Below are 23,100 nucleotides of genomic sequence, written 5' to 3'. Positions count from 1 at the left end.
AGACCACTAATGCTCAATAGTTTGTAGATTCAATGAATGGATGGAGAATACTGACCATACAGGTAGATGCATACATAAACATAAATGAATGGCTAGCTACAGGCAGCAAATGAGAATACTGACTGTACCGGCAGATGCATTTATGACCACATATGAATGGCTAACTATAGGCAGTAAAGAAGCTTGCAAATCTAATTGATCAGCGCAGAGATAAGATGACAGTTATCTAGCATTAGACATAAAAGAAACATGAACAACCTGTTCAAGTGCAAGCTTAGAGTAGAAGAGAAAATAGACATTGAACATATAACAACAAAATAAGCTTGTATTACTGATCAATGAAGATGAGATGCTTGAGTAGCAAAGTCTCTACAGTCTCCAAAAGTTGAACCCGTATTACATCTTACTTTCAGATATTTATAGCTCTTTACAATGTTCTCGAGCCTTCTGAGGCTCGAGAGGTCTCAATCTATCCCTCTATCTCTTCAACAACTTTGATGCCCTCTAGGCAAGCATGAGCTCGAAGGATTCTTCTTCTGACAGGAGAGTAACTGCTTTCAGGTAGTTTGATGCGCTGTTTGGGAGTTCTCTCGTGCCAGAGATGCCCCACAATCCTTTCTGTTGTTTTTTTGTTGTGTTGCGCTGTGCTTTTTCCTCTTCCGGCCTCTGTCTGCCGGCCGTTGTCTCCCGACCGAAGCCCTCTTCTGGTATGTAGACATTATTGCACAATGCCTCTAAGGATGGTAGGCTACCTGTACCTGCAATGGAGTGGCTATCAGGCCTATGAAATCCCTGCAATGACCCCTTTCATTCCCTTTCCGGTCTCTATTTCTGTTTGTTTTGGACATGCTGCGCGTGCTGGGCTGTTGCCTTTCCCCTTCCAGCCTTCTGTCTTTGTCTCTATCTTGAAATGGCTATTCGAGCCTCTGTTTTCCCTTAAACGTTATATAAATATTGTTTTCCTGTTTTTACACAGAAAACACTGCACGCAGCAAAATCCCGCCAATCTCTACTTTTCCGAACTTTAAAAAGTATCACAAGTCGCATTCGGCCCGTTCCTTGCATATTTCCTTTGTATTATGAAATACGTAAAACACTGAAAATACATGGAAAATGGCTTTCCCCGGACTTCAAAAATTATGTATTTCCCTTCCCGGACCCTTTTGGGTCCAGGCTTCATCGCAATCGGCACTGCCCTGTTTCCCGTTGTATTTCGTTATATAACGAAATACATTAAAATGCATTAAAAATGGCTTTGGCGTGGACCTGAAATCTTATGAAATATCATTTATAATGTTGTTGGGTCCGGCTCATCGGGTCGCATACATATATGTAAAGGCCCCACTCCTTAAGGTTTCTGTCGATAGCGATTCGGCGATGTAACGTGCGCTGTCGATCTGCGCACGCAATCGACGGTCCACATTTAATTGCCGATCACAATTGCTCATTCCCCCTGGTCTGTGCCGATAACTGCCAACTCGCCTCCGCCGATTGCGACCCGCCGATCCGATCATCAACGATTGTTGATCGGTGGTGTCTTGCGCCCAACCTTAAGTCCTCTGTGTTGGCCGATATGCGATTTGCCGCTTAGATTTGGGCCGTTGATTAGCCAGATCTAACGGCTGCTATTCTTTTGGACTGTTAAGCCTGCGATTTATGGTTTTTCATGATTTTGGAGTGTTTTTGCCTCCCAATAATGTATTTCCGCCCTTCCAAGGGCTCTTGGCATGCAATGGTTTTGACTTTGAATGCTCCTTAAACAAATTTTGGAGACTTTGGGAGTGTTTTGGGTCCATTTTTTGGCCAAACGCCAACAAAGCTAACAGGTCCAACAGACTTCCTTATCCTTGTAATGATTTGGGGCATAAATATTTATAATGCAATATATCTCTTTTGATTTTTTGTTTTCCAAGTCTGTTTTTATCCAATGCAACTCTCTTTTTTGCTGAATGAACTCCCAATTCTCTGTTTTCCATAATGTACATATTCCTCCTAAAGCATCTGTCGCTGAATTGATGTTCCTTGATAGCTTTTTGTTTTTTGTATCATTGTTTCCATTTCCTTTTCGTTTGTCTGTCTCCTGGATCATAAAAATATCTGGCTTCTCTGATACTATTAAATCTTTCATTGCCTTAATTTTGGGCATACTTCCCGTTCCTCTACAATTCCATGAGACTATATTCATTATCACTTGATGTTGTGGGTGTTGGAAATAATACTGAGAGGGGGGGTGAATCAGTATTATCTCGTTCTTTTAATAAATCTTCCTTATTTATACTTTGAATTATTTTTGCATGTCAGTACCGTAAAATAATGAGCATGAACAAGAAAAACAGATAGTCACATCAAAGAACACCAGATATAAGGTGGAAACCCAATGTGGGTGAAAACCACCTGCTGCAATATGTCTCTATCTTCTTTCAAATTAGAAACTCCTTTTACAATGGTTTTGTACTGGTGCAGTCCTTTACCAGTACGCAGGCTGCAACCTGCAGAGAGCTACAACTCTCTCTCGTTTTCCAGTCTCTCCTGGAAGGGAGCTACAACCCCCTTTTTCTTTCAAGGACCACTTTTCATAAATTTTCAAACTGGATCCAAGAATATCAAATGATCATCAAGTACAAGTAAATCACCCAGTCAGTAACCAGATCAATAGTAACAGTAAACTAAACCCAGAACACCTTATCAACAGAGGAAAGTCAGTCAAATAAATGCCTTAATACAGATACGCAGTTTTTCTTTCTCTGGCCTGCGTGGCTCCGCACTTCACCTTCTGCTCCCCTGCGTATACCCGCAGAGAGCCTTCTGCTGCACCGCGTACCCACGCACTGTTTCTTCAATCACGCCGCGTACTGCTACTGTAGCCACGCACCCACAGATGCTATCGCGCCGCGTACTTCTACTGTAGCCACGCACCCACAGATGCTATCGCGCTGCGTACTTACGCACCTGCGGCTTCTGAAGCGCCGCGTACTTTCACTGTGCCTACGCACCTGAACCTCTGTCGCGCTGCGTACCCACGCACTGCGCCTTCTTCTGCTCTGCGTACCCACGCACTGCTCCTTCTTCTGCTCTGCGTACCCACGCACTTGCACCGTTAATCACCTGCGTACCTCTGATTAGGGCCGAATTGGCAGTCCACCAGTGTGCCACAGATAGTCAGATGCCCAGATCTGATCATGCGCCCGAGAGATCACGCTTCATAGATTCACTTTCAACCTCACTTTTATATAGATCAAGCTTTTAAACCGATAACCCAATATTTCAGATCTTAAGATGTTCAATTTGCAAAAGATATATTGGCCAAGTGATCTCCTTCCCTATTTATAGTCAAATTAGATCCTATACCACGGGCCAAAACCATAGAAACAAGAATGACGGGCTTAATACCACGGGCCAAACATAAGAAACCCCACGTGAGCGCGCTTCTCTGCCTTGAAGTGAGTGAACTGGGGTTACGCACCTCATGAACGGGTCACCTGCGTGTATGAACGCACTTCCTGGCCGGCGTACCTGCGGGTACGCACCTTTTGAACTATTCTCCTGCGTACCTCTTAATTTCCAACATTTTGAGAACCTGATCAGAGCATTGCCACCTGTATGAGTTGCCATCAAGTACAACACATGAATCATAGAGCCATACCAGAAACATAATGCCAACAATGGGTAGAGGGACCTTTCCCTCTGATGGGGCGTGCATTTTTCTCCTTGTTTTTTCTAATAAAGTATCTAGAGGTTGTTGGGTGCCTAGAGCCATTTCCTTTGCCGCAACTTCATCTCTGATTTCTCTGTTGGTTTTCCTACCTGCCCTTTTAGGGTGGTGAAGAGAGGAGAGGAGCTCTTTGGAGAGGGTTCGAGTGATTATTCGGTTGAAGGAGGAGTGAGGAGGGCTATTGGAGGGGATGGGAGAGGAAGGGGAGGGATTAGAGGGGAAGGGTAGGAGAGGAGGAGAGATCAAGGTCCGCAAGGGAGCGACAGGGATTAGAAACCAAAAGGTCCGATAAGGGGGGAGGGATAGAAGAAGGTGGAAGAGAAGATGAGGGAGAGGGGATATCTTTAGATGGATTAGGCAAGGAAGGAGAGGGAGAGGTGGAGAGGGGGGAGGGGGGAAGGTTGAGGGAGGGAGGATGGAGACAGAAGAAGGTTGGGAAGATGATTTGTTTGTTGTCTTTTTCTTCTTGACTTTCTCCCATTTTGGTTCTTGGTTTTTTGTTTCTTCTGTTTCCTATTTTTAGCACATCTATTTGCAAAATGACCATATTTGTGACATACCTTGCATTTGAACGAAATTTGTTCATAATCCAGCTGTTGAATGTGAACCCAACTATCGACTTTGATCTTGACTGCTTCTGGTAGTCCTTTCCCCAGATCAACTTCCACACATATTCTTGCGCAGGCGTGCATGTTTTCCTTTGGCTCACTTCTGTCAATATATTTCCCCACTATGTTTCCTATTGCTTTAACAGATTCATCTCCCCAGCAGTGTAGAGGAAGATGTGGAAGCCTTACCCACACTGGCACTGCATTCGACACATCCAACTTTGGATCAAAGTCTGGAGTCCATCTGTTTAAATAAAGCCCTCTTGAATCCATGAAATACAGTCCATTTATGAAGATTAAATCTATGTCATCTTTTGTTTCGAAATGGAAGGTGAATTAACCTCTTCCACAGAATCTGATCAAGATTTTCCCCATGATGGAGGAGGCCCAGTTTCTTTCCACCCATTTGAGAACCGATCGGGGTGAGGGCCAAAGCCCAGTAAATTGTCCAACCAACCCACGTTTAGAGAGAGATAGAGCAATGCGATGGGGGAGGTAAGGGGGGAGGATTAGTTTAGGGATTTCATCAATCTCCTTAACAAACTTGGATATTGAAGGCCTATTTCATGATGGTCCAAGGGAGGAGATCAAAGAGGCAAAGGTTTTTGCATTTTCTCCCAGCTGGGCTAAAGATTCAGGAAGAGATGCAGGGATCGATACACCCTCTGGAGGAGGCTCCAGAAGGGCCATCGCTAGCTAGCCGCAGGATAGCTAGCCCTGGGAGCAGGAGGCCCTGGGAGCCAAGGGAGGAAGGCACGCGCAGGGTTTGAAATCGCCAAGGCGGGAACAACACATCGCTTTGCAGCTTTATGTTTATTCCTTCATTCTTGGTTGATATAGAATCTTGTGATTTCGATAATCAGTTAAAATAAATCATGGTGTTTAATAAATCTAAAGCCATGGGCAACCATCATTTTGATGACTCCATTGATATATATGGTGATGATTTCCCAAGTACATCGACCAATCTCTTGAGTTCTCAACAAGATCTTCTTATAGGGACTTCTTCTTCACCTTACTATCACTCGTGTCCTGCTGCTATTAAGAAATTAACTCATGATGAAAATATACCGCGCTCTTCGAATTTACAATCTGATGAGAAAAATTTTGAATTGACACAAGGTGATAGGACCACACATGATGAGGAAGAAAACAATGAAATCATTAAGCATCCATCTCATGCCTTACAATTTCCAGTCTTGCATCAGAATAATTCTTTAGTTCAAGTTGGTCATGAGATTTCTCCGATTTATACATCCTCAGATACGGAACCAAAAGAACCTTATGACTTGAGTCATCTGTTTCTTGAGGTTGAAAAATATGATCAAACCAATGATGTAGATGGTTGCCATCTGAATAACATTGATATTATTGAAATAACTGGGAGTAACTATGCACATACAATTCATGATTTGACTTAGCTCTCAAAATATATTTTTTCAACATTTAAAAGTTTTGGGGCTTGTCAGGGAGTCAAGGTAATTCAACTCTCGTTGATGGTTATGTCAGGTTCTCACGATTCCGATGAGATCCCCTGATTATGTCAAATCTGGATTTTCTCACATGATTATTTTCTTTGCATTGTTTCACTGAAAGTAAACTCATTCTTGAAATATTTTCATAGTTTCCAAGTCATTTTTCCTAACTTTCAAGATAGGGTTTCTAATCGGATAGAGAAACATGTTTCAGTTGATTCATCATCACGTAAACCTCTTATATCAAACTCAGGATTGGAATGTACATCTTTTATGGGTGCATAAAGCTATGAAATCGATCTTTTTAATTATCATGACAAGGATTATCATCAACTAAAAAATTCGCATATGTCAAATACTTATGTGAATAATCAACTCATAGTCTTTCTTAAAAATATTATGATATTAATAATTTTTTATTCTGACACAAAGCTATCCTCTAGAATGTTAGTAAATACTAAAAATAAACGTTGTGCACAACATATACTTTTCCTTAATTATACTGGGACATATGCTTCTCCGTTATTTTTCATCCTAAACCATATTCTAATATTCCTTCAAACACAAAAAAAAATTAAAAATAAAACCGAAAGCTCTATCCCAAAAAAAACACATTTTATTTACGGAAAATATTACCAAAGCTAATATACCTAATTACATGTTAAAATTGTGCATTATAATGTTAAAATCACACCGATTTTTTAAACGAAGTGAGATGAATGGTGATAAATTAAAAAACAACCAATATAAAATTTAATAAAAATATTATATAATTAATTTTACAATATAAATGCTTTTCCAACTCATAGTTGCCCCTTTTCCTTCGTAACCATACTGGTGCATTTTAATGGAAAAATTACACCATCCATCTTGCCCGGGTTTGACTAGATTCATACCTATAAATGTGAGCACAAGAGAACAGATTGACAACAATGGCGTTTTGTGTGGCATGCATCTAAACACGACGCCATCTCCCCCATATCTAACGTGTAAAAAACATTATATCAAATATTTCGTTGAAACCTCGGGTTTATATAATTTTCAATTGTAAATGGTAGCGGAGTCCTACTACCTGGAGGGAGAGTCGTAGAGGGTTTGTGCGCTTTTGTTTCGATTGAACCCTCCATATTTATTTGTTTTATCTTATGATTGGTAACCACGATCGATTCCTCCCCTTCGATTCTGCAGCCATTTTGTTGAAAGGAAGCATTCAGGTATGTTGCTTTGTTGCTTTTTTCTGTATTTTTTGGTTTTTTTGTTTTTCTTCCATCTTTCGAGGATTTACCGACGATATAAAGAGTTTCGGCCTCCGAAATATATATATTCGATTTCAACCGATAACGTTAATCACGCAGGAAATTGAGTTGCGGGGTAAGCGATCCCAGGTTTGTGGGACGCAATGGCGATGCAAGCAGGAGTTGCGACATCTAAGGTTCTTGTTCTGGTGGGCGCAGGTTCGAATCTCTTTACCTTCTTATTATCATTGAATACTTCCTATGATCATCAGACGATAATTAACATCAATTCAATTCTATTTATTAATTTTCTGTGAAATGCATATTCCTGGAAAACGAAAAACGGGCGAAATGCTGTACATTTCCTCTCATTCGAGGATGGTATCCGGGGTAACCTGGATTCCTGAAGAGCTCGAGGATTTGTCAATACAGGCTCGTCACAACAATATATACTTATTAAGAGAATGTCATTGCTGGGAATGGGATGTAGATAGGGAGGATAACATTCCTGCTCTGGCTAAATCCAATGGACGTTAATTCAATCATATTGACCCAATTGACCTCAACTCAATTTATGTTCTTATGTAAGGCTACAACAATTAGCTGCAATTAGAATTCAATTCGATTTATTTTCGCATGTATTGGTACCTTCTGCTTAGATGTTACAATTGAGTATATTTATTCTATCATTCGCCTGGTATTTGTATCCAGCTTGGTTAGTGTGTCAAGGTCGCTGTCCTTAACTCAGTTGAGGATATTAAGGATCTAATATGGTATTTATATGGGATACTAATTGCATGGTCAATTTATATTTTTAATATTAGTAAAAGATCTTTTAAGATTCCAAGAGCTCATTGTAGGTAGTGCATTTACGCTTGCACTTCAATTAGATTGTTGCGTTAAACTTACGGGTAATACTTTAGAGTCTAAACTATAATTGTGTATGTAGTTTTGTATTTTTGGAAGCGTTTTGACAAAACCATTCTTTAGAAGCTACACTACACGGACCAGAGTTCCTTCAACTTAGGTGCCAGGTTTGAGACCTAACTATTCTGCCAAATTACCCAAAACTTGTACCTGGTCTCATAGGGCGAAGTAGAGTGTGCAAAATGCACACCTTCACCACACCTTTTGGCTCACTATCAATCTCCTTCCACGAGGCACACCATTTGAGGGTGGGGGTGGCGGGAGAAGTGTGTAAATGAGGGCGGGGGTATACCATCACCCTCCCACTCCTACCTTCATATCATTCTGGTGTGTGAATGAAGGGTGGGCCGTGGTGTGAATGTGTGCAAAATGAGGTCCATTCAGGTGGGTCAGGCCATTGTGGGAATGGAACACTAGTGGATGATTTAATGCCATTGATTTCACCAGTGAACCAATGCCCTGTTTACAAATCACATGCTTTTTCATTTTAGAACTGGTGGAATTTGGATTTACTTGTCCCTCGTGCTAATGCCATATTTTATTCTTATCTGTTGCATTATAATCAAAATAAGAATGAACAATTAGCTGTGTAAAAACTAGGCAGATAGACCATAGTACCATACTCCATTGACCTCACCAAAGAACCAATGCCCTGTTTGCAAAATGAGTATTTTCATTGTCAGAGTTGGCAAAATTTAGACCCACATTCTGCTTTGTGCAAATCTTATGTTTTAATATTAAATTTAGAATTAACAATTAGCTGTCATAAAAACGGAGCAGATGGATCATACGCTATTGACCTCACCAGTGAACTAATGTCCTGTTGGCAAATTACGTGTATTTTTCTTTTAAGCGCTGGCAGACTTTGGAACCACATCCTGCCTTGTGCTAATCCTATGTTTAACAGTTATCTGGTGCATTATTATTAAAATAATAACGAACAATTATTCCCTTTTTTCCTAAGAAAAAAATACAGTAAACATTTAGCTGTTCTAAAGACTAGGCACATGGATCATACTCCATCAACCTCACCAAGGATCCAATACCCTGTTGGCAAATTAGTAAATAACGTGTATTTTCATTTTCAGAATGGGCAAAATTTGGATATGCATCCTGCCTTCCCCTAATCTTATGGCTTACAATTATCTGGTTCATTATTATTTTGTTTTTTGGAAATTCCGTCTTATATCAACAAGATAATATTTACAAGAAAGCTGAAAATAAAAATGGAAGGGTAAATACAGGATTCTTGTATCCTTCTTCCTTATAGCTACTAAAGCTAAAACAAAATCAGAATGAGCTAATGCATCTACCTTGTTGGGCACCCTTAATCAGAACGAATGATTAACTGTTTAGAAGACCAGGCAGATGGATCTTGCTCAATCAACTTCATCAATTTACCAATGCCCTGTTGGCAAATTACATGTATTTTTATTTTTAGAACGGGCAAATTTTGGAACCACTTCCTGCCTTTTGCTAATCCTATGCTTATGCTTGATCGTACTCCCTTGACATCACTGGTGAATCAATGCCCCATTGGCAAATTTTGTGTATTTTCATTTTCAGAGCTTGCAAACATTGGATCCACATCCTGCCCTGTGCTAAATTCTAACCCAACTCTTCACAGTTATACGGTGCACTCTTATTAAAATAAGAAAGAACATTTAGCTGTCATAATAACTAGGTATATGGATCATACTCCATTAATCTCACTAGCAAACCAATTCTCCACTGGCAATTTTTTTTTGCGTATTTTCATGTTCAATATTGGCAAATTTTGGACCCACACCCTGCCTTATGCTTATCCTATGCTTTATGGTTATCCAGTGCACTATTTTTTTTAATGTTTCTGCGAGGATAAAATTGTAATTTCATTTAACAGAAAAAAAATACATTCTAGATTCCTCATCAGAATTCCAGTGTCAGGAAACCTAGACCTCTAATAGCCCTTCCAACGGTATCAAAAACATAGCATATTGTCCCTTTGCAAGCCCCCTTAAAGGTCAGATGTCATCAGTTCTAATAAACATCACAACATAATCCCATATACCAAGTTAACACAGACCTTAAAAAACAGTACAAATTGTTCCAGCAAGAGGCAGAGCTGTTAAGTTTTAACATTATAATTTAGAATACAGATACAGATTCATGAATAAATGAGCAAGTGAAGGCCCCAGGCCCAAGAAAATCATGCTACAACATACCTACATATCATCGAAATCATTGGGTATATTGGGATCCTCATCATGAATATCAGTGATCACCCTTTAAGCATTGAAATAAGATAGAAAAGGCTTAACATGTCAAATCCAGACTTTGTTTGTGTGATGGCCTGATGGGTACACTTTTACTAGGGCCATGATAGAGTAGTTCACCAATCAATGCCACTAACATCAAAGTACATAGAGGGCTTGGTGCTCTTTATTAAATGCTAGTTCCATACCCTTGTACACGATAGAATCCAATGGAAATGTTGCAATCCCCCTAATCCTGAAATCTCAAAACTGTTAAGTCTGTTGGATTTTGGGTGCAATCTAATGTAATATTTTAAGGGTTTTTAAAGCCCTTAAGGTTTTACCTTTAACTAGGGTTTGCAATAAAATCAGAATGGTTATTCAACAGCAATGTACATTCATATGACAGTAATTTGATTTTCAACAATTCACAGAAAATTAGGGTTGATAGCCCAATGAACAGTTTTCTTATTCAAATCAATGGTTCACCCATATAATTCTTATTTGCAGTGCTAATATTTACTACTACTCCACCTGTAGCTCACATTAACATTATCCTATTCTAGTGTGCTACACTGTAAATAACTCACTATCTACTGTTTTGCTAATAATGGAGGCCTGTAGCAGTCCTGCCCCATTCCACGATTTCCATTTCCCCTTCTGCCTTGCCTGAGTTAGTATTGCTGTTCTCAGCTGATTGCCACCAGGGATCTGAAAACCTGTCCTTCAACAACGTCTGTAATAAATTTGATGGCACAGCAGCGTCCCTCTTTGGCTGTCAAATCCAGGACTGCTGCAAATCCATGGTAACCTTTACCGGCCTGCGGCTAGAATTCGGTCTGCGGCCTTGTGGCTGTTTGCGGCCTTGCAGATGTCTGTTGGTTGCCTCAGGGTGCCTTAATTGTCTCAGGGAGGCTGGAGTGCCTCAGAAATGCCCACCAAAATTTGCCCAGAATGTGCTTGCAATTCTGCTACAGAAAGCCAATCCGCCTCAAGGCAGAGAGCACCGATACCTGCCTTCCGAAGTGCCTTAAGGGATATGCTGTGTGCTAGAACAAGAGAAGATATTCAATCCTTAGACCAAACAGAATAGCTCCAATGACCTGTGCCAGAACAAGGAAAGGGTGACTAGGTAGGGTGGGATCATCTCCACGGAAACTAGTCAAATGAGGAAAGGGGTCTTAAAACCCTCAGATCCCCAGGCTCAAGAAAACAGAGACAAATTGATCCAATCCATGATGATAATTTGATTCCAACGCTCCTCTATTTATAGTTTTCTCCATGGGCTTCCACATTTGAAGGGTTGTGTAAGCAACCCCCAATTTTGGGCTCTTTTGCCCCCGCCAACCCAATATTTGCACAATGTTGCCCCAACATTGGAAAAATTGGGTTTTACTCCTTTATTATGATTATAGCCTATGGGGTTGGATATGCTATTTTGCCCTTCCGAAGGCAATTAATTCATAAGAGACATTACATCTAAGATTCTACTTTCTCCATATGAAATCCAATGACGTTGGAACCACTCTTAAACATCCTAAAACAATTAATGGTAATGTTGAAAATTTAAGTAAAAGGATGAAAATGAAGTTTCATCCTTTTACTTTAAGAATGTAACATTACCATTAATTATATTAATATAGCATATTCTTAACATTACCATTAATTACATAACATTAGGTGGCGCTATGATTGAATATTGGGCTGCCCTACTCATAAATTATTGTTTTTTTTAAATAATTCGTGTTTGGTCCACATGTGCCACACGAGCATGTTGTACTGCCCCACACGTGCCATATGGATGCTGAAATGTGATGCATGGAAGCCGAGATGCGGGGTATGGTGCATGAAACGTGTTTCAAAGAAATGAAATGCATTTCAGCCATGTTTCAGGGTTTTTGTATCGAAACACGACTGGTAAAGGGGGGAGTCCCTCTTTTGCTGCAACATAGGCACCAAGTAAGAGAATTAATTTCAGGGCCATTAGCTCTGCAAAATTATTTGTTCATCTTCGTAACCCAGATTTATATTTATCCAATGCACTATTTTTTTTTAAACAGAAGCTAGGGAATTCGTATTAAATAAAGGCTGTAGCTAAGCTTACAGCAAAGATACATCAAAATTGGCTTCTTTAAGTTTTCTCATTAAAAAACGTCCTGACTCTGTCTAAGGCTGCCAGCTGAGGGCAACTTCCACTACATCATTATTCTATAGTATCTAGCAGTATATATTCAGTAAAAGATACCTAAAATCCTATGGAATTTAAAAAACACATCTGACTAAGAGGCAGAGTGGGTCTACTAGCTACTGCCTCTTTGAGATCTGCTGCTGCATCTATGTTTTCTGTTGCGAAAGTGCAGAATTGGTTGGCCTTCCACCTGAGCCAAATGACTTTGGACCTCATTTGCCTTCTTTAGCTAAGAAGGAAATGGGTTTATCGAATGAACCACAAAATGGGATTCATCATGTTTCTCAGCTGATAAACAAACCAGAAGGTGGTACAATTCTTGAATTTTGGTCTCCAAGGTATTAATGTTATGTTGGAGAAAACACCTACCTAGCTGCTGTACCAGTACCCGAAATGTCGAAATGCCCCAGAAATAGCACTGAGCGTACTGTACGATGTTTCACAATTTGGAAATACCGTGTGGTATGACTGATAACGTTTTGGCTCATTTCTGTGGTGTTTGATGATTTGCGTGCCGTGACAGGGTTCGTCAATTTTTTACATTAGCTGGGAGGTTTACTGGTCTGCTCTTGGTATTTAATAATAAAAAAGGGGGTAATCTAACCCTATAATTTATCAACCCAATAGGTCAACTTATAATTTCGCCCACCTAGTGCACTTTGCAAGTCCATTGCATAGTTTGAGACTTTGAGTAAACCCTTTGCCGCACAATCTGAGAGTCAAAACTTGAATAAACCCTCCACCGCACTATTCACCTCGTGAATTTGGGCAGCGGGAGCTTTGGATTGTTGGCGGTATATTATGCTGAAATTCAGGAGCAATAGAGAATTTCTTACGTGATGATTACTTGTGACTGTTTATTTATATATTATTCCATTTAAAGTTATTACTTCATTCATTAGGTCATCAAACAATTATACAAATGCAATGCACAAAAAGGACAAGAGACACAAGAAATTAGGCCAGAGGCCAGGGCAAAATCCACAAGGGGAAAGCCCATCAATCCTTTCCTTATAGCTTCTTCATCAACAAGAGAAATCCAAGTCAAACAAACCAGTGATCCAAGTGTCAAGTCATTCCTCCAACCTGTCATAATTTGTCCACAAGATGATCAATCAATCTGCCATGTCACAGAGATATAGGTGCCATAGAGTGCTTTCTTCATTACAGGTAAATGTCACAGGAGCTCACATCCTCATGTAGAGAAATTCACATCATCATCACTGAAACTTGTACATTATATGTGTCCACAGGAACTTGTATCATTATCACAGAACTTGCATCAAATACCGCAAAACTCACGTTATATAACCACAGAGAATCATGTACTTCTTGAAGTTCACATCATATAATTCTGGTCCTTAATTATCTTGTATATCACAGAAGAAGTAGCCTCAGGGAACTCACATTGTTATAGATAAAATACCTCAGGAAACTTCACATTGTTACAGAGAAATTACCTTAGGAAACTTCGCATTGTTACAGATAGAAGATATTACAAGAAGCTCGCTTTTCTTAAGGAGAATATGCCTCGGATTTCCATACCAAAGACTCGAGTTATCTTCTTTAGAAGGAGATCCGAGTGGTTGCCAAAATGATGAAGGATTGGTGCCAATATATACTTGTTCCTGCATGCGAAAAGGTGCCTCAAATAGTAGAGCTGACCTGATGGGTAGGGGAGTCAACTTGGCAACTTGGATGGACCAGTGACACAAAAATTCTAATTTTCTTCTTTTCATAGGGTCACGAAGAACATGCCCCTTGACTTTTTCTTTTGACCAAAATAAAGCATGAAGAACATGCTTGACAATAAAAACAATAAAAATATTTTTTTTTTTACATAAAATACGTATTGACATAAGTACAATGACAATTATGAAGATCGAACCTAGTTACAATTTCAACACTCCTTAACTAGGGAGGTATTCATAGTGACTTATTGGGATACTCTCAAGTTGAGAACTTCTTTAAGAAAGGATTCAGATTGATAAGCGTCAATGATGATAGCATCATCATAACCAACATTGTCAAACTAGTAAGGCTTTGGCAAGTAACTCTATCTCTCCACTAGATTAGAGCACAATGTTGGGAGGCATAAATTTGGACACCACCGCCTCTCTGAGGCACATACTCCACCAGGGTGTTCAACAAGGCATGTCCTCACAAAGCCATTTCTTGATCCATTGTCACAATACTTGACACAATGAAATGTCGGTTCTCAGGACCATTCTTATCTTAGATCAATGTACGTGACTTACGGTGGTTAGTCTTGGTCACAGTACAAATCTTCAAGAATGTCGGTCCTTAATGCTTATCCAATCCATCATTCTCCCTACCAATGTTCATGCACTAGGCTTACGAGTATTAGTCCTGGCCATAGTATGTGACACATGGAGAACACAGTATCCATCCTCACTCCCTCTCACCAGGGAGGAGATATCCACAAGCCTAAGCTTGTCTAAAAAATACTCGTCCTTTTCCATGAAAAAGAAATTTAATCAATGCATTGACTACTTGTTTGTCCTATGGAGATCCAATGTAGTTTCTCATCTCTTATCTGTATCACATCATAACGAGCTTTGACCTTCCTGGTTCTCTGACAATCTTTTATATCGAATCCAAGGTGTCATCAAATAGTCCATCACAACATTTTACGGAGCCAAACCGCTTCACAACTAATTGTACTAACTACCGCATCTTTTGCCTCTGTAGTGCACCAAATTCTTGCTTCATATTCTTCCAAAAAGCCATACCAGATTGCAATCATTAGTGGTATCTCTCCTCATCATCAACACTGCCAGTTCAATCGCTGTAATCTCAAGTCCCAAATTGTAAGATCCTTCATGTCATCTTTTGCATCCATCTCTCTCTGAAGTCAATATTTGTACATAAGTCCTTCCTCTTCAAATTTTGAGATCTTCTTTAATTATGACGCTTCTTCAAAATATGGAGTAATTCTTCTAACTAGGGCAACCGTCTTCACTTGATCCTCTCCTTACTGGGAGAACCTTCAAACAACTTTCTATCTTTGCAATCATGTTCTTCCATCTTCATGCTTAGCTACGTTCTTTCCATTCTTTCATCTACTGTCAAATCTTTAGTAGTTCTTATCCTGCAAACTTTATTAGGAAGCTATAAAAGAACTGTTAAAATTGGTAAATAGGGCCAAACTCCACCATGGACAACTCATGATGGAGATGATATTTTACTGGATTCCTCTTTCCGAGAGGTGCAAGATTGATCTAAAGATCATCTCATTTTGACAAGTAGAAATGGGATTATGAATTTATTTCTTCTATGGACAAGTTGTCAAGGTCAGCTAGAAGTCTAATGTAGGCTCATGAAGCCCAACAGACGTGTCTCTTCACCCTCAACGTTGTGTATAAATAGAAGAGGCATTTTCCTCATTTGTACACACCTCAACACACACTTCTTTCTCTCTCTTCTTCTCATTGGTCTGTACAGCAAACAAGAGCATCTTCTTCTCTAGGTGTTGACTTGGATTGACTGAAATTGTAGGCCGAAAATTTCAGAATCTGTGTTGGGCAAATTACAGGGATGTTGACCATCGTTGACCGAGGGTCAAGCTCACTCCTTTGACTGCGTTTTTCAGGCAAGAAATTCGATTTCCTTAGGTCGCATCTTCTGGTACGGAAATTGAGGAAATTGCAGTAGTTTGACTTGCGTTGACTGCAGGATCTTTGACCACAATGTTGACTTGCGTTGACCGAGTTTGATTGAGATTTTCAGGACCATTTTGGGCTGATTCATACTGTCTTTGGAGGCCAAGTTGACTGGGTTTGATCGAGCTCATTTGGAGGACTTTTTCTGCTGGTTTGACTAGCGTTGACTTTCTGGTTGGGGCATCCTGTTGACTGGACTGTTTTACAGTGATTGGGCAAGTAAATTTTGCATATTGTAGTCTCTTTCTTCGCTGAACTTTTGAAGAATAATAAGAAGATTTGATCAAAGGGTTTTCCCCACATTGGGGTTTTTCCCTAGCATCCGCCAACTATTGTGTCTTCTTGTCTTGGATTGTCTTCTGCTTATTGTTTATGTTTTATCTATGTTTATTATCAATGTTTATGTAATTGCTAATCTGGAAATTGATATTGGGCTAATAAGAAAAGTTGAAGTAAATTGCTCTAAAGCATAGAATATACCATTGTTATCTAAAATTAACATGGTATCGGAGGTGAGGTGAAGACAAAGCCCAAGAAAGAGTGAGAAAAGCAATCACTGAGATTTGTTGGTCAAGGACAACATTCAATGGCCTTGTTATCTTACCTCAAATCTGATGACAAGCTCAATGATAACTTTGATTATCATGCATGGAAGATGTCTCTTGACTTAACTTTGGAAGAGCATGATGCTATGGACTATGTGTAGGGAAAGATTGTTGAACCTCCTTCAAATGCATCGGCTGCCGCTAAGACAAAGTATAAGAAAGGTGAAGTCAAAGCTAAGAAGATCATCAGGGATTCTATTCATAAGCATTTAGTTGCTTACATCTCCGATTTGGGCACATCTAAGGAGATGTATGACAAGTTGGTTAGCATGTTTAAAGCTAGCAATGTAAACCAAGTCCTCTTTCTCAAGAACAAGTTGAAGGGCGTAAAGAAGGGAATAGGAGAAGATATCCAATCCTACTTCATGAGGATCACCGAAATAAAAAATGATCTTCTATCAATTCGAGAAGTTATTGCTGATAGGGAGCTCACTTTGATTGCCCTTGGAGGTCTCCCTCATGAATGGGATGTGTTCAACACTACTATCCTCAACAATGATCGGATTCCAGATTTTGATGAACTGTTGATTAGACGTACTCAAGAGGAAACAAGGATGATAGAGAGATATGCCTTCAAATAGGAATAATCCTTCTGCATTCTCCGCTCATGCTAAAAAGAAGAACAATGCTAGTTCAAAGAAGCAATGTCAAGGAAGACCGGGATTCAAAGATGGAAGAAAGGGTAGATGCTTCATTTGTAACAGGTTTGGCCACTATGCTAGGGAGTGTCCTAATAAAAGGGATACACCTCATGATGATAACAACAACAACCACAACAATTTCAGGGGCAACATCAATCAAAGGAATGGCAAGTTCAACAACAAAGGAAAAAGGAATGCCCTTGCTACTCAATATGGAAATGGTCGACCTCCCAAAAGATCAAGAAACTCTAGGTATGATGAATCTAATATTGTAGATAACAAGCAAAAATAATTTTATCTTATATTTGCCCTCTCTACTGCCTCCCCTCTGGATACCTTGGGAAATTGGTTGATTGATAGTGGTGCCTCAAGGCACTTCACTGGGTATAAGGAAGCTCTTTCAAATCTGATAGAAAATGATACAAATTTGGAAATCATTCTTGGAGACAATGCCACCTATCCCGTGAAAGGAGTTGGGAATGTTACTCTTCAATTGAATCAAGGCAACACCATTCATTTACAAGAAGTACTATATGTACCCGATTTAAAGAAGAACTTGGTATCTATCTCCGCGATGGAGGACAACGGATTCAAGGTGGCATTGATTGATGGAAAGGTACATGTTTGGAAAAGAAATTTCAAATAAGCATTTACTCTTGGATTCAGGGTTGACAGCCTATATCAAGTTGGAGGAAGTCCATTGGGAGCTATGTCTTGCGACACATCTCTTCAATCTAAATTATGGCACCGAAGGTTTGCTCATCTTCATTATAAAGCCCTACCTGATGCAAGGAAGATGGTGATAGGTATGCTCGAATTTAAAGTAGAAGATGAAGGTGTTTGTCAGAGATGTGCCGAAGGAAAACATACAAAGGGACCATTCCCCTCAAGTGATAGCAAGACTACCGATATTTTGCAATTGGTTCATTTTTATCTATCTGGTATGTTGCTCGTGACATCTTTGGGAGGATATTTATATTATGCTATCTTTGTGGATGACTTTTCTCGCAAAACTTGGATTTATTTCTTGAAGAAGGAGGACGAAGTGTTCACATGGTTCTGCTCTTTCAAAGCCTTGGTTGAAAATCAAATAGAGAAGAAGATCAAAATATTGAGGACCGATAATGGAATCAAATATGAATCAAATGAGTTCAATGACTATTGTAGAGAAGTTGGCATGAAGAGGGAGACTACTACCACATATACTCCTAAGTAAAATGGAGTTTTTGAATTAAGACTACTGTGATCCATAATAATTGCACCAGCATCTTTCAGAAAAAACACATAAGAAAAATTCTCGTTGATGCGTTTCGAACCAGCCAGTGTGGTTCATCTTCAGGACAAGATGAGGAACTAGATCCAGGCAATGCAATAAATAGATGTAGAGGCTCCTAACTAGCCGTTAGGGTTAACAACTAGTTTGACTAAGGGAAGAAATTAGAAAAGGTTTTGACTAAAAAGGGTAAGGGAATCTAACTTAAGAAATAAAAAATTCTTTTTTTGATATTATAAACTAATAAGTTACAATAAGTTGATTAATAAAAACTTATTAAAGCTCTTTATAACCCCATTAATGAATTATATAAAATATCAATATTAATGGTTTGGTCCTATTCAAATCCCCAAAAATTAACTAGATTAAATTAAATAATTAAAAATTATAATAAGTGCATTAATAAAATAATTAATTAAAACTTATATAGCCATTTTAGACCCTATTAATGAATAGAATATTAATACTAATGGCTTGGTCCTAAAATTAAAAAGCTTAAAATAGTTCTAGAGGGACAAAGGGGATTAAAAATATATATATATATATATATATATATAAAAAAGAATTGTTAATGGGATAAAATTAGAAAAGGATTTGACCAAAGAAGTAAAGGAATCTAAATAAAGAATTTAAAGAATTAAAATATTATAAAACAAGAAGATATAATATGTTGAATTAATAATTAATTTGTATTAAACTTTTTATACCCCTTTATAACCCTATTAATGAATATTATTCATAAAATTATTAATATTAATGGTTAAATCCTATTATATCATCAAATATAAAATTAATTTTAGAGAGTCATAAATTAATTAATAGGTGGATTAACACATAATAAAATTATAATAATATAAAAAAGAAATAATAAAATAGTTTGAAAAAAATAAAAATAAAATAATAATAATAATAATTTTTTTTTTAGGAAGAAAGTGCAAGAATCCAGCATTTGCTGATACTCCAACCATCATCTCTATTTAAATTAATAGGTCTCTTTTCAATTTCTAAGGCCTCCCTAAATTTACGATGATGAAAATGGTCAATCCTCGCAATGACCCTAGCCTCCTCAATGCAGATGTGATGATTGGTTTTTTTTGCATGCTCTGCCAGAGCGGAGGAGTGAGACCTACCATGCTTGATGTCAACAACATGTTCACAAATCCTTTGGTTTATAGATCGACCTGTCTCACCAATATAAGGAGTTCCACAAGAACAGGGAATGATGTAAACACCCTTCCCATCCTTGGGGTTAACCGGGTCCTTAACAGAACGAAGAGAACTCCGAATAGTGTTAAGGGGTCTAAAAGAAGAATGAATCCTATGCTTCTTCAAGATCCTAGCAATTTTATCTGTGGTCCCTTGAATAAAAGGAAGATGAACACCAGAAGACCAATCTTTGGGGTCGATCTTACTCTTAGGACCTTTTTCAGCATTTAGAAAAGCCCTAAGACCTTGAGACCTACTATAGCCATTCTTGTTAAAAACTTTAAGGAGGTGGGTTTTTTCATCTTCAAGGTGATTTTCGTCAGAAACTCGCAACGCACGAGTGGCTAAGGTGTTTAGAACCTGTTAAATTTAGAACCTGTTAAGCCACTCGCAACGCACGAGTGGCTTATATGTTCTTCAATATTTCAACAGAGAGAGAGAGATAGTACATATACATCAGAAGTCAACACTTTGACTTGACTTTGGGATTTTTTAATTTTATAAGTTTCACAAATTTGGGTAGACTTGTTAAAATTATGCCTTTTGATTGTTTGATTAGTGTACGAGCTGTCTTTTAGCTGTTTCTTTTCAATTTTGGTTGGTTCTTAAGAGTATTGAAGCATTTGAAGCGACTGACCCAGGATTTGTATTTTATTGTTTGTTTAGTTGGTAAATTTTGATAGGTCATCCTTAACTTGATACATATGTTAATATTTTTATCTTGGCTTTGCCTGCTAGGTTCCACATTTTTTATTGCAATTTTTCTTCATCTTTTTGACTAAGCATCAAAGTTTCATTGTAGATTAAAAAGGCGATACACAAAATTAGATTTGCATTGTTAGAACAATATTACTTTTTCTAATGAAGTCTATCTCTAAGCGTTTGGTTGCTGGGTTTTTCTACTGTACAGGACTTACAGGATCTGTTCTTATAAGGAGTGGTCGTTTGTCAGATATCATTTCAGAACTTCAGGTATGTACAAAGTGAACTTTGCATATCATTTTGAAAGTTCTAATGTTCAAGTATTCGTTTCCCAATGCAACATTGATGTTTGTGAGAGTTTGTGTTGCTAATTTTTAACATTTTTGCCACTAACCTGAAAACACAAGGGGGAAAAAGGAAAGAATTAAACAAGACGCCTTGCATGAAGTACATATACTCTGGCTCCTCATCTTCCTCTTTGGACTTGTCCAAAATTGTTAATTTTTGGTGAGGCAAATCAACATGGATGGGGAAGTTAGTAATATCATATGGTTCTTATGCCATGTTGAAATTTCTGTATAGGGCAATTAATGCAAATTTTAACTCACATCAGAGGTTCTCTGGATCTAATCCTTCTGAGCTTTTAGTGTTAGGGCTGATTTGAAATATCAATTCACATCAACAACAGACAATATATCACCTGACTTCAACCCAATAGACTAGGCAGCTCAAGACAAAAGATACTAAACAGATGCTAACAAGATTCAGACCCCAGGGCTCACTTTTCCAAGTATATACCAGATCTGAAAATCACTTCATTAACACATATTTTACAGGAGAAAATATGCTCTATTTTCTTCCAGTTACAGACAGTCAGATCCACTGCTGGCCCCAGGGGACTTCGATAGCGAACTTGTACCCAGTTTGCCTCCCTCACCATCGGTCATTAGACTCAGGAGCCCCTGACATCTCTAGCTCCATTGCCAGACCTTACCATCTCACTCACTCATTCCTTTTTAGCAGGCCATTATTATTTTGTATCGTGCCGCAGACTATTGAGTATTTTGTATTATACCATGGTCTCTTATATACATGTCATGGCAGCACTACCACTGGTTTCTTTCTCTCTATATGTTATTTTTAGCATTTTTTTAGGAGATGCACTTGCACTCCCACATTGTAGTCACACTGACTGTACTTTTCTTCAGTCCCATTGACCTACTTTTGTGGTCATCAGTTGGACATTAATAAATTTATTTTACATACTATGTTATGTCAATTTAGTGTGAACAAATGCTGAAATAAACCAATCAAGAAAACAACGCAAGCTGAAAATCAAATCTGCAATTAAACAATTTTGGATAGCTGGAAACTTCACACACACACACACATAAGAAATGAAGTCTATCTACGTACCACAACTTTATCACAAAGCTGATACGATCTCTAGTTCCCCAAACCCTAGTTTGGGAAAACCATGAAAACTCTAGCTACCAACAAAGATCCACAACAAACCAGTGTCAACATTGACAAGCTAAGTTACCAGGGAATGAATATGGCTATGGATCCACCAGATTTTTGAAAAGCTAGGATCCAGATACAGTGGGGAAACACCAGATACAAAAAATACAATAATATTTTTTTAATTTTAAAAACATATAGTTAAAAATCAAAACCATTTATGAATCACAACCTTAGAACTAAAATCATTACATAATTTATAAATCTGAAGACTGAAATCGTGATGCATCATGCCTTGTGTTGAGATATTGTCAATGATGGCAAAGCAAAGAATCAGCTATGCTATGATCAAGAACAAAGTGCAGAAGAATGCTTGCCCAAGCATCCTTTCCACTGCTACTTCATTTCTTTCAAAGGTAATCATGTGGATTATTGGGGTTAACTTCTGCATAAGAGGTTTGGTGGGATGTTACCTATTGCTTTTTACACCAAACAATAAGGAGATACACATTGTACATGGGAGCAATTGGATTTGAATGCTTGAACAGAGGTTTTGTACAAAATAATTCAAGGGTGTGTCATTCAATTGATTCTTGAGAATAGAGCATTGCAAACACAAAGATCTCAAGCCTTGAAGATAGAAGTAACCATAGACTCCACAACATTTATAACATCCTGCCAGCATTGACACCAATATGAAGTCAAACTAACCATTAATATCTGCGCTGAAATTACATTACAATTTAATGATATAATCTTTTAGGATCTTGTTTTGTTGAAAGTTTTATCTGGGAAAATGTTCTGATGCACTGATTGGGCAAAAGGTCAGGAACCCTGAGCAGATGCGGAAATGATGATTAAACTGTGTTGCATTACTTTTTGGCATTCTCCAAGTCGGCTTCAACAAAAATATGAATCACAGGTCGGCTCCTTAAAGGGACATGTCCGTTTATAAGTCGGCTCTGTTTGACATATATAAATAAGAGGTTATTCGGCCTCTTTTTGGACTTGAGCTTGTCGAAGAGAGTAACAGAAGTTTGGTCAAGAAGAGAGAAGCATTTTCAGGACTGAGGAAGTAGATATAGGAATAACTCATTAACCTGAAGATGAACTAAAGGAGCACTATTTCTGGTTTATATATCTGTTCTTG

General features: G+C 38.5%; 1 protein-coding gene across 1 annotated transcript in view; it reads left to right on the top strand.

Annotated features, from left to right (window-relative positions):
- The first annotated feature begins 6,647 nt into the window (after positions 1 to 6,647).
- The window catches only part of LOC149266265 (golgin family A protein (DUF1664)), a 117,822-nt gene continuing 101,369 nt past the window's right edge, over positions 6,648 to 23,100 (top strand). The window contains exons 1-3 of the mRNA XM_089430209.1: positions 6,648 to 7,009; positions 7,151 to 7,249; positions 20,698 to 20,759. Coding sequence (XP_089286335.1) covers positions 7,195 to 7,249; positions 20,698 to 20,759 — 117 coding nt within the window. The 5' untranslated portion in view covers positions 6,648 to 7,009; positions 7,151 to 7,194. The remainder of the gene's footprint in view (positions 7,010 to 7,150; positions 7,250 to 20,697; positions 20,760 to 23,100) is intronic.

The sequence above is a fragment of the Pinus tabuliformis genome, chromosome 6 (assembly GCF_031772625.1).
Source record: "Pinus tabuliformis cultivar Carrire ecotype Pingquan chromosome 6, CPIR1, whole genome shotgun sequence".
Lineage (NCBI taxonomy): Eukaryota > Viridiplantae > Streptophyta > Pinopsida > Pinales > Pinaceae > Pinus > Pinus tabuliformis.
Note: the sequence above shows the minus strand (reverse complement) of the source record. Positions and strands in the feature narration are given on the sequence as shown.